A 12,881-nucleotide genomic window follows, 5' to 3' on the forward strand; every position below is an offset into this window, starting at 1 on the left:
CTACCTCATATCAACCACATGAGCTTAACAGTTCAGTATTGCACTAAAATAAAACAGCATTTTCAAATTAGGACATTTAGAAACCAAGAGTTATAGCATTCAATTGGATTTGATTTGACATTAGTCTTTTGTAATCAGGCTAGCATTGACCAACAACAGATGTTTAGGGGAAAAAGATGAAACACCTAAGTCTTGCCAACACTGGGTATTTGAGGGAAAGGGGCATAAATCTTCTCTAATGAAATCTGAGTGATCTAAGACAATGACAACTTCATATTTGGAAGTATTTAAATCTGGGAGTTTATAAAGTCTCAGGATTAATTAGATCATGTTTTAGAAATGATAGTCTAAATTTCTAATTAGTAAGTGAGGTTAATAAGACCAGCACTCTGCCATCTTTAATGAATATAGTAAGGGACTAATTCAGATGTGTTCATTTGTTCTTCTAGTGGTTATACATATGGCACCTTTATTATCCATAAATAACAGACCCCAGAATAATTTAAATCCAGGAGACTTTATTTAGCCTCCAGAAAGGCCCCTCCAACCCCAAATCCATGCAAGAACACAAAGCCGAGGGGTAAACTAAAAAAAAGAAGAGATTGTTTTATTGTGACACTTATGACATTGACCCCTTGCTGACAGGAATGACCTAGAGTAATTTTGGCATATTGCACATGCTGTGACGAAGGGTGCACTGGTAATCCTCTGGCTGCTGAGGTGGGTTCCTGATCCTTCCCAACCTCAGTGCACATGTGGGCCAGTCACGGAAATTCCATTACCACTTGGTGTAGACATTTAACAAGTCTTTGGTCTTAATAAGCACCATTACAAACCCTCACATTAAGGGCATTATTATTCTAGTTTATAAATGTTTCAATGATAAAAAATAGCACGATTACAGTATACACACACTTAATTTACATGAAATGTATTATACTCATAACTGAGATAAGCTATTGAACTAACTTTGGTTGATTGAAATTAATGAAGTATTTGAACTGGAGACTTGCAATTTGGTTTCTAGGTTGTGTAAATATTACAGTGCATTTATAAATCTAGTTTGAAAATTTACTAGCACCAAATAGGTATGATAAATGGCCAATCTAATACTTGTATTTGGAGAAGCAGAGTTTCAAATTTGAAGAAAAAAAAAAACCAATAATAACAGAATAGTCCATCAAATGAAAGCACATTCCTGTCCACCTGCTGGGAGGGACACATTGGCAAGATGGGCCAAAACCCCCCAGTGGATATACAGGTCCCAGTTTTCAAGAATCAACACATGACCAGGTAGCTTAGCTACACATATGAGAAGCCTGAGAAAGTGGTTGTTCAACTAGGGTAACCGCCTGTACCTTGCTTTTGTAATACAAGAATAGTGCTTATTTATAAAAATTTACTTGGTGAAAGACTGTACCTATGATATGAAGATTCTGATGGGGGGAGGAATATAATTCTACCTATCTATAGTTGTTTTTCTTTTAATTATTTGGTCTCTGGATGGTGAATTAATGAAGCAAAATCTGAATTTTCATCTTCAGATTATCACCCAGTTCACCACTGAGGTAGTCTTTGTCATGTCTGTCTTCTAGCTGGTCAAGTTCTTTCTTTCTGTAAAGAGGAGTACTACTGATTTGTAATGAGTAGGTTCCAGCCACTGGCTTCTTCTTGGTAAAGTGGAGGTAGCTGATCCCTTCCTTTTGGTTGATTTTAAAGAAGCCATCTTCATTTCCAGATTCAATCAAGTATCTGTTGTGATTTGTCAGAGTTGTGAGGGCTGGAAGGAGTTCTAGGATTCGGACCTTATTACTGACATGGGAAATATTGAAAGCAAAGGTAGCTGTCTTCTCAACATCCCAACTTGCAAGACTCACGTTGGCTTCTGTTTCAGACAAATCCTGAGGAGATAGGAAAATGTGTTAAATTCTGTGTAAATATGTCACTTCGTTCTTATATTAAAGAAAAAGGGAATAGATTCTTACGCTAATACAAATTTCTGTCCTTGTTGTACATGCTGTGATGAAAATGCACATTCATCAAGCACTTTGTTTAAACCACAAATGTGTTTCAATTAGCACATATTAATAATACTAAAAACTGTTAAACTGAACTCAGGATGGAAGTCAATTGTCTTTGAAACCACTTGTATGTTTTCTCAAGCAGAGGGTCTGTTCCTGAACCAGCAGTATCAGGATCACCTGGGAATCTGTTAGATGTGCAAATTCTCAGCACCACCCAGACCTACTGAATCAAATTCCCTGGGCGTGTCTCCCGGCATTCCATGTTAATAACCCTTCCAGGTGATTCAGAGGTATGCTCAAGTTTGAGAACTGCTGTTCTAATAGATTATTTTCTTTCCAAAGACTAATCTCATTTCCCAAACCACAGCAGGTGGTTGTACCACTGATACTAAGAACCAGTCTCTTTTAATTTTGTTCACTGACGCACTACCACCCCCTCCTCGGGACACACCTAGGAACCTACTTCCTGACTGTGATGACCTGCTAATAGTCAATGCTTTTCACCTGGCTTCTTGCTTGCCTCTCTGGGACCACATGTGCTGGATTCTCCGGCCAGGAGCCAGAGGGCTGGGTGAATATCTGTGCATTTCCGAGTTGACTGAGAGGCTGCTGCAGCCGCAGGCAAAGAAAGCCAGGCTGCTTGAGCTCTGTGTTGTTCTTGTCTACAGTCCAAGTTCCCTCACACTCCACATGGTTCCTCTCAGTAGAGGAGCCTCTAGCTTTCGGAACTTGGCGTCCCTGTGTAGGGAGCACTATGTCACTTCGCTATTCTACCCACTTGCTGTCCTGGATCTCAGGCCTTGTCCTTTCAGCAGACTTTGGGTGGGTGTTTGACTTTCTTTTTGGCCAGACAGAGGAAATGAGTAAGTATGTGAAAACCTTCGGATGGCCACTCCCGAAAAGAGTAAGAAACTTCAGAAAGCCTCACAACCTCTTATAAAATGCAGCCCAGAGCTCAGGGAATGTCTGGATTTTCTCCCTGGGGAGGTTTTTCACACTTTGGAGCATCCTTAGAGGAAACCACAGGAATCTGGGAAGGGTTTCCACAATAGGATACAGCAGGAGAAACCTTCTGACCTACCTTGATATTGGAGGCATCTGTTTCATTAGCACTTCTTCGTTTCCTGCCTCGTTTGGGGTAGCCATTGATCTTACACTCATAGCAAGCCTCTGGGGAAAGTGAATTGTCATCCATTTCACCACTGACGGGTGCATCTGAGCCTCCTCGGCTCATGCCCATTCCAGAAACACAGTGCCTGCATCAAAAAGGGAGCATAAGCGTTTTTCATTAAGACCAGGACACAAGGGATGCCATATGAGAATTCTGGAGAAGCCTGATCTGAGCACTAGTGACATTCAGACGTTGACTATTTGTCCGTTGGATGATCAGCTGGTGCTAGAACCACACCAAGGTCTTCTATGTTGGGTCTCTCATTCCCAGGCTTGTGAGTTTACTGATTTTTTTCTATTACATCTCAAGATGCTGTTTTGCATATTTATTTATCCCTTCATTTCCCAAACCAACCAGGGTAGGAATTTTGCAATACTTGTTCAGGGGAGGGGATACAGATTGAAAACCAAAGAAGAATGGGGGATGAAGGGAGACTAGGTGAGTTGCCAGGTTAAATAAATATGCCTTATTTTTGTGAATCAGACTCTATGCATGTGAGAAAGGTCTTTTCCCATCTCCACCTCCAGGAAACATCAAGGTCTTGGACGAATGGGCCATGTTTGGGGCATCTTGCCTGGACACCCTATTTGTTCTTCATTCTCTACTTTGACCTTGTTGTGGTTAGAACTCGTCAGTTCTCACTGCTACAGCAACTACTACTTCTACTACTACTACTACTACCACCACCACCACCACCACTACTACTGCCCCCTGCTGGTTTGAGAAGGTTATTGTAAGATCAGAGTGTTCCTTCCTTAGCTCTCTGTGTCCCTGGGTTCACTGTCCAAGTTCTTGGCCTCTTCCACTGCCAACACCACCTTTCCTCACTCAAGCCCCCAAGCAATCACTTCTAGTCTTTGACCTCTCATTTTTACTTACTCTAGGTAAGAAAGTCATAAGAAATAATTAATTGAGGGTTAATTTAGTAATAAACTGTGAAGATGTGCAATGTGTATTACATATACTACACTATATAATTAGTATATATATCAACATATAAAATTCTTGAAGAATCAGAGCTTGCCCAAGTGTGGGAAACTGTTTCAAGTCATTCAAAACCACTAGGGCCATTGGCTTTGACTCATGTGAAGCTGGATAAACAAACCCATGCCCAGGAGAGATCCAGTTCAGCCTTTCAATTATCAAAGCCAAGTTATGGAGTAAGGCTTGCATGTTTCACAAGTACCTTGTTTTGTTATTCTGCTTACTATTTCAGAGGCCACTTGGAATGTGTATTTATCAGGTTCCCCTTTCCAAATGTGTTGAAACATTTGAATGATCCTTTAAAAAATCTTTATTTGGGGGTAGAATCCACTCTAGTGAGTAGAAGCCAAAACTGCTATAAAGGGTATATTTCTACTAATGCAGCTAAATGTAGACCAAATATTACTTATCTGTTTTTCTGTAATAGTTGACCTACTCTTTACAACTCATTTTCCCTGTATGCCCTTAGGATTCAAATTACAATACCAATGAGTAAAATATTTGTTGTATTTCACAGCAATTTATAGGTTCCTACTATTTTCCACAATCTTGCTCAGGTCCAATACATTTTCTTCCTTGTTTATCTTGCAATATGAAATAATAAAACAATAAAATGCTAGAAACAATAAAGGGATGAAATAATATATGCTCATTCTCATAATGATTAAGTTATTGGGAAGTAAATCAAAATATTCAGGCTTTGATTCTTTTCTCAGAACTTCTTTTCATATCCCAAGAGCACCACTTATAAGAAGTGTGACTAAAATCCCACTGGCCAAAAGCCAATTTGGAGTGTCACAATTTTTGCTGGGAAAAATGTTCTGGCATTAAACTATAAAGTATGAATGGACTGAGAGTCAGACACCACCACCTGGGGAATTTGTGTTCTGTTGCTGGCATCCTGTATACTTTCCCAGGAAACATTCTTTTATCTTCAAGTTTACCAGACCCACGACAAATCACTTGATGCTTACATGTCCAGGAATCCAAGACCACTAAATCAATAATTTGGTATGAGTGTGTATATGTGTGTATGAATATGTAACTCTGTGGGTGCTTGTGTGTGTGTGAAAGAGGAGAGTATGCAGGAGTGCATGTAGATTTAGTGTCTGTGTGTTCCTAACTGAAAAGCGAAGTCAGAACTCTTCACAGGATAGCTAAAACTAGACGGACACCCAAGTCAGATTAATTCAGCAGGGAAAATATCTAAACTTTGAAAACTTACCTCTAAAGTTTGAAATCATTGAGCTGAATTAAAAAATGCCTTCCCTATCCCAACTCTCACATATACATACATATAATTAGGTGAGACTTTCTTTTATTTTTTTCTTTTTAAATATTTTATTTTTTAGTTGGAGTTGGACACAATACTTTTAGTTTATTTATTTTTATGTGGTGCTCAGGATTGAACCCAGGGCCTCACATTTCCTAGGCGAGTGCTCTACCGTTGAGCCACAACCCCAGCCCCTCTCTTATTTTTTTCTAGGATGACATTTATTTATTTAGTTGGTTATGAGGAGTGAACCCAGGGTGCTTTACTACGGAGTTACATCCCAAGCCCTTTTCTTCTTTCCTTTGTTTTACTTTGAGACAGAGTCTTGCTAAGTTTCTCAGACTGTCCTCAAACTTGTGATCCTCCTGCTGCAGGCTCTTGAACTGCTGGGACTATGGCATGTGCCACCATACCTTGCTAAAATTTGGTGACATTTTCTACCTGGAAAATACCTTAATTACTTCAACTCAATGTTTAATGCTCAGTTGATAATTTTTAATATAAATTCAAATTTATATTATCTGGACCAGTTCTCTGTATGACTTATCCTAATGGGAACTGGACAAGAGGGCATCTGAAGCTAGGAGAGGATCCTGCCTGCCCTAGCACAAGGGTGGGCCAACAGTGGGTAGCCTGAGTCCAGTTGTGCCATGGAGAGAAGAATAACTTCCCAACAAGATCTGAAGATCAAGAGAATGAGACTGAGAAGTCACACAGTGAGAAATTTACAATACAGTTTCATTAGTTCGATGTTCTAGAGATCTTCAGAAATCCAGATGCCCCCTTACAAATAAAATAACCTAAGGGAACAAACAGTATGGTTCTCCTCTCATGAGACAGGCAATGTTGAGTTAAATATACTCATATGGTATGAATACAAGCATTGTCAACCAGGAGGAGTAGTGCTTACCCTTGGCCTATTCGGAAGTAACCAGGTGGACAGCCACACAGGTAGCCACCCTCGGTGTTAGAGCAGCCATAACTGCAGGGGGCCTGTGAGGAACCACATTCATTGATGTCTTGGCAGCCCCCACTGAACTGTTCGTACTGGAAGCCAGCAGGACACATGCACTTGTAGCTTCCCAGGGTGTTGTGACAGGAGGCTCCTCCGCAGATGTGAGCACTGAGGCATTCGTTTTCATCTGCAGGGAAAACAAGAAGACAGGGATGTGTGACACTGACCAGAGATCTCTAATGAGGGGTCTGGGCCAGGCCACTATGGCTGGCCACTGGCCTCCAGCTAAGCTCTCAGGAGGGGAAGGCAGGCAGGGGTGGCCAGGGTGGAGAGAAGAACAACAGAGCAAGATGTGGACGTGGTTGCGGCCTCTTGCCATGTCATGACTAATTGTGGCAGATGAGGTCTAAAGTGCTGGGAGGAGAGCACTGGAGGATGGCATTCTGAGGAGCAGCAGACTCTAGTTCTCATAGAAAACTAACACTAGTAAAGTTCTGCTCCACGCAAACATCCAGTAAGGAATGTGGGGCTGGTTCATAGCTCAGATTCAGGGTCCAGGGATGTAATGGAAAGAAGAATTTGTGTAGTTCTCTGTACTCTTGCTTCACAAGTGCCCAGCAATGGGACAAGTATCTCAAAAGCAGAGACAAAACATTTCCCTGGAGGTTGCTCTTTCAGCCCTCCTTTCACGGGATGTGCAGCCTTGGGGAGGACTATTATTCTGCAGGAAGTGTCCGCCCCATTTGGACTTCCTTTTCAACAATCCGCAAAAGCCCTTAGGTGCTTTTCTTGAGATGAATAGTGCCTTTTGGTATGTCTGTTCCCATCTCTGAGTGGCACACCCCACTGCATCCAAACCAGCCTCCTTCCCCGAGTGTCTGAACCATGTTGAAAGTTAATTGAGCCTGGAAGAGATTTGGTGCAGACTTCTGGAGCAATAACTGTGGGAAACCCACAAGACAGACAGATGCTGCAGGACTGGATACCCACAGCGACCTGCCAAATCTGGTGGTAAGAAGAAGGGAAAAGAATCTAACTTTAAAAAATTCAACTCAAAGGAAGAAAACTGAATTTCTTATTACTTCCAATTTATACTTTTTTGAAATCTCCAATACATTTTTGTAGACCTGCCTTTGTAGGGCAGGTTGGAAACTTGCTGGTAAGACATTTCTTAATTGCTCCAGCCCATTTCCAAGCACATGTTCAAGTGACTATAGGTAGATTGGATTGCTCTTCACTTAGTGAATATTTGCTTAGCAAGAGGGGAAGGAAAAGAACCTTATTAGATACCCACTGACCAACAGATAGGATAGTAGGTGTTTCACACTCCTTTAGGCAACCTTCCTACAGTCCTGAGAGGTGGGGGTCCTATTCCCTGTTCTATAAACAGAGAAGGTAAGGTTTAGAGAGCTTCTCCTGATCTCACAGCTGGTTGCAGCAAGGCTGAGATTCACAGGCAGCTGTTTCTGACTGTGAAAGGTGATTTTCTTCACACCACTGCTACTCTCAAGAAACTCGCTCACATTTAAATTGGTACTGCCTTTCTCCCATAATTAGCTTTACCTTCTTTGCTAAGGCATATTCATCTGTAATGTAAAAAAATACCCAATAAATATATTTTTATTCTTTTTTTTTAAAGTTAGAACATAGGTGAGTAAAAGTGGTGGGGGCAGGGTGCTTGATTGTATCTTCTCCTCCTTCCCTCTGCCCCTCCAACTATGGGTGTGTGAGCCTGATCTTATCTGAAGATCCTCTGTATCCAAGGATTCTAAAGTCCCCCACCTGAGGCTACAGGTTTCTAAAATATAAATAGTGGAATGGGCCACTATCTGTGTTCCTTTTCCCCTAATTTTAAATTAGGGATGAGATGTGTGATAGAGGCTCATGAAGACCACGGGCACTAAGCCCTCTGTCAGACTCCAGGGCTGAGGGTGTTTTCTTGGGTAGGGAGAAGCCCTGGCCTGGCCCTCTTTTCCCTGCCCATCCAGGGCACACTCTCAGGAAGCTGATCTTTGTGGAGTATCTACAGCTCTGTTCCCTTGTCCTCCACTCTGGATTGGGCTCAGCCATGTGTTTCTTGCTGGGACCCTGACTAATAAAGCCTATAAGGCATGGGTGGACAAAGGCGAAGATCTCTCAATACATCGCTCAGTTTATTCTGTTTTATGACAAAAGACAAAAGGACCATTGGTTAGATGTTAGGGGGAGGGAAAGTTTGTCCCTTATAAAAAAAGACATTTCTAAGTATTAAAGCTGTCTGTATCTAGATTGGGCTATCTGGGGAGAAAATAAGTGCCTTTCAAAGTGGTCTTCAGGTCAAACTGGAATGATGAGGAGGCTGGAGAGGGGTTTATATGTTAGGAAAGAGGTTAGACTAGATAATCTCTGAGGATCTTCTTAATTTGGAGCCTCTGTCTATGTTATTACAAACACTCATCCCAACCAGGAACTCTCCTCCTTCCCTTTCATAATTTTTCTATCGTATTTTACTTTTTTTCCCTCCTGAGAATTTAATAAAAGTGTAAATTAAATTTGCTGATCTGGGTCAGAGAGGTGTGACAGAGTGGAGCACAGATTAAGATAAGAAATCGGCAGATGTTCAGTGTTTAGCTAGAAAACCTGTGCACCAAACCTTCTCATCAATATCCACACTCCTCAATTTGGTGAATGTGTTCTGCCTTTTTTCCAACCTTTTTCATCCCATGTATCAGGGGCAAATGGCTCTACAAGGAATTTTTCTACACTCTGAAATATTTGTCATATTCTTTCATTTGGTATTTCAATTGATAAGAGGTCTGTTCTTTTTATAAAAAAGAGACAATTCTACTTTTATTGAAACAGCATTAGGGTCTCTGAAAACTATTTCACAAAAGTGAATCAACAGCACCAGTTTCAGCTCTACAATTGGAGGCTCCAGTATCAGCTCAGAGTGTAAGTTAGCTGTGGTATTAGGGAGTATCAGCAGGAAAAACTCAAATGTCTGATCAGGTTCTTTTTAGTATATTTGTCTATGGCAAAATGGGCTGACTCCAACTGCAAGCTTAAAATTTGGTATTTGCAATGAAATCAGTGGCACTTTTTTCCAAACCCAGGCATTGGGGAGAGTGAACCCGAGGACAGATAGGAGTGAGATCCAGGTGGGGCTGGTGCAACAGATCTGTTCTGTTCTGCATGGCTCTTAGGAAGCCATTCTAAGCCCAGGGCAGTACTCATTTTGGAGAACTCTAATTCTTGAGATTTATAAGGTCAGTTTGCTTTTGGGGGGACATCAGGATCCCCAAACTTCTTCCTAATCAACTTATTCTTTCAGATCATCCAGTCAGGAAATGATCTTCATAGGACCAAAACAGATTCTCCAGGCAACTAGGGCAAAGCCTGACTATCTCTAATATCCCTGGACTAAAGCTGTCCTCTTTAACAATTTTCCTTATAGCTCCAAATTCGTTCAAGCAACCTGCATAATGATAACAATAAGGCTCATATACTGGGTATTGAATCAATGAAGTTCACTCTGAAGTTTTGTGAGCAATGTCAGAAACTGCTGATCCAAATCAAAGACCCCCCACCTCCACCATCCTTAAGTTGATAATGAACAAAGATGTTTTTATTAAAACCGGATTGCACAGACAATTGTGTAATCTAAACTCTTCTAGCACTGGGGCCACTTAGCCAGCCCACATACCTCTCTGAAAAACTGTCTCCTACAGAATCAAACTAGATGAGAGACAATTTGGTAAGTGAAAACACACTAAATGTGTCTTCATTTGGGGTAAAGTAGAACATTTGCCCAGGAAGCAATAATTTCTCGAGTTTTTGCTAAGGAGGTCTCTGTACCTAAGAATGCATCAGTTAGAACAGGTCACCCAAGCACTTGCTGAATGAAAAAATAAGTGACCGTGGCCCTTGAAAGTTAAAGGCCTTGGGTTCCAGTTCCAGAAATGTCATAAAAGAACAAAAGACGTCTTATTCCTTCCCTGAGCTTCTGGATCCTCATTATTATTTTCCCATGACATTCTGGAATCAAAGATTGTATCATTTCAACTTAATGAGGGAGTCTGTTGATCTCCCTTAATTATCAAAAGAATTTAGCCATCCTGAAAAAATTCTGTCTCTGCAGTTTGCTTTCTGCCTCAAGGATGTGTAGGGCTGAACAGAACTACTTCCGCTTCTTCAGGTCAATGAGTCACCCAAAATAGCCTCTGGCTGATATTTCAGTCAGAAGTAGAATTTGTTGGCCTCTGATATAAAGAGAATGCAAGTGTTCTAGAAGGCCCCAGAAAGGCAGGGGGGTGTGGATAGTCAAGGAATTCTAAGGACATTTCATTACAGATGCTTTCGAAGCTACTTCATCATAATATTTTTTCTTAGTTTGCTATTTTGCAAAGACTGTTACTCCCCTTTGGTTTTAATCAGGTTAGGGCAATTTGAAATGAATACTTGTTGCTTCAATAACCAAACAAAGGTTTTCAGAAAGAGCCAAGTTTGCCCCATAGGAGTTGAGAGCGGTACACTGAAACAAGCAGAGGCTACTTGCCAACACACTGGTTCCACTGGTAGTGCTGAAGGTAGCCCTGGGGACAGCTGCACCTATAGCCTCCAATGATATTCTGGCAGCCGTGCTGGCAGCGATGGTTGCCTTCACACTCATCCACATCTGAAAAAGAAGTAGAGTTTACTTTAAGCACATCAACACTGATCTCGGAGTCACTCTCTGAAGCAACAGGTATATGCATGTGGAGGTAAATGGCAATTCTAGTGAGAATCTGTTTCCTAAAAAATTATTCTACCACCCCAAACTTCAAGAATATCTACTATGGAGCTTTTACTAAGTCTAAGAAGAAAAACATTCAGGGATTCCCAGTAAAGTCTACAAATAAAGATCATGTTGAAATTTGTGCAAAGCTCAAAGCATTCTGTGGGACAGCTCTATACATTATTTGTGTTTCCTTACCTGTGATAGAATTAGAAGTCAAAAGGTGTCAATGCAAAAATAAAATCCTAAAAATGTCATTTAAACTTTTAATTACCTATTAGTAGAAGAGTTACTCCTTACATGTTTAGTGCACATTGGGTAAATTCCTTTATGGCTCAGGACACAACCAGGAATCTAGCTATTTTTCTTGACTGAGTTATTCCCATTAGATCACATTATTAACTTAGCAGAAAAGTTTTGTAATACCTAGGAAGAATATGTTATAGCTGGGCGCCATGATGCACGCTGGTAATCCCCATGGCTCAGGAGGCTAAGGCCAGAGGATCACAAGTTCAAAGTCAGTCTCAGCAAATTAGAGAGGCCCTAACTGAGCAACTGAGATCCTGTCTCAAAATAAAATACAAAAAAATGGCTGGGGATGTGCCTCAGTGGTTGAGCACCCCTGGGTTTAATCCCTAGTACAAAAACAAAAAAAAAAGCATGTTATAAATACAACCAAGTATGAATCTCTAAGGTATGGGACCTATGCAAACTAGGCAAAATGTTTGCCATCTTCAGTTGGGTGCTGCCCCTGAGCTCAGCCCTGACATCTCATAGAAAATGATGATTGAAGGTGCTGATAGCCACGTAGGCCACCTCCACAAGGGTCCACCAGCTGGATGCAACTGAGGACTCCACCCACCTTCACAGCTGGCACCACTCTGGTCAAGGGAGAATCCCCGCTGGCATTCACAGGTGAAGCTTCCAGGAGTGTTCTGGCAAATGCCCTTGGAGCCACACAGGTTGATGTCAGAGGTGCATTCATTGTTATCTATGAGAAGCAGAGGGAGAAAACAGGATTAAAATTCCCCAAAGTGTTCTTGGTACTGTTTAAAAGAAAGGAACAAGGCTGGGGTTGTGGCTCAGTGGTAGAGGGCTTGCCTAGCACATGGTTCGATCCTTAGCACACATAAAAATACATAAATAAAATACATGTATTTTGTCCAACTACAACTAAAAAATATTAAAAAAAGGAAAAGGGACACAGTGATTTAGAATAGGCCAAATAAGACCAATAACCCTTATATATGTCCACACACATACTAACACATTTTTCAATATTTTTGTTTTCTTATTCCAACAGCAGAGGGAGTAGAAAATAACCCCTTAAGTGAATAACTATGATTCACATAGGGCTTTTTTCTCTTCTACTTACCAATGCAGGCAGTGTGGTGCTGGGTAAATCCAGGAGGACATTTACAAGTGAAGCCGCCAATGGTGTTAACACACAGGAACTGGCAGTTGTGCTGCTTAGTAGCACACTCATCAAGATCTGCAAGAAAATGCAAGATGGCATTGGAGTTGGGCTGACCACACAGACAGCTGCCTCTAGGTAGCAGCCCTAAGTTTTGATTAGTAATTCTTACATGACACTGGCCAGAACACAGCCACAGAAAATGGCTAGAAAGAACCCTGGCGATTAGACGTTGAAAGATAAAATGAGGTCTCAATCTAGACAAAATAAATAAATACATTAATTAATTAATACAAAAAATAATATA

At 41.1% G+C, this 12,881-nt stretch overlaps 1 protein-coding gene across 3 annotated transcripts in view; it reads right to left on the reverse strand.

Moving 5' to 3' along the window:
• Window positions 1–581: 581 nt before the first annotated feature.
• Window positions 582–12,881, reverse strand: part of Fbn1 (fibrillin 1) — a 223,145-nt gene continuing 210,845 nt past the window's right edge. For all 3 annotated transcript variants that reach the window (XM_076850756.1, XM_076850757.1, XM_076850755.1), the window contains 6 exons: window positions 12,536–12,652; window positions 12,023–12,151; window positions 10,942–11,061; window positions 6,363–6,594; window positions 3,106–3,280; window positions 582–1,901 (listed from right to left, as the gene is read on the reverse strand). In XM_076850756.1, the coding sequence (XP_076706871.1) occupies window positions 1,512–1,901; window positions 3,106–3,280; window positions 6,363–6,594; window positions 10,942–11,061; window positions 12,023–12,151; window positions 12,536–12,652 (1,163 nt within the window). In that variant the 3' untranslated portion in view covers window positions 582–1,511. The remainder of the gene's footprint in view (window positions 1,902–3,105; window positions 3,281–6,362; window positions 6,595–10,941; window positions 11,062–12,022; window positions 12,152–12,535; window positions 12,653–12,881) is intronic.

Source organism: Callospermophilus lateralis, chromosome 3 (genome assembly GCF_048772815.1).
Source record: "Callospermophilus lateralis isolate mCalLat2 chromosome 3, mCalLat2.hap1, whole genome shotgun sequence".
Lineage (NCBI taxonomy): Eukaryota > Metazoa > Chordata > Mammalia > Rodentia > Sciuridae > Callospermophilus > Callospermophilus lateralis.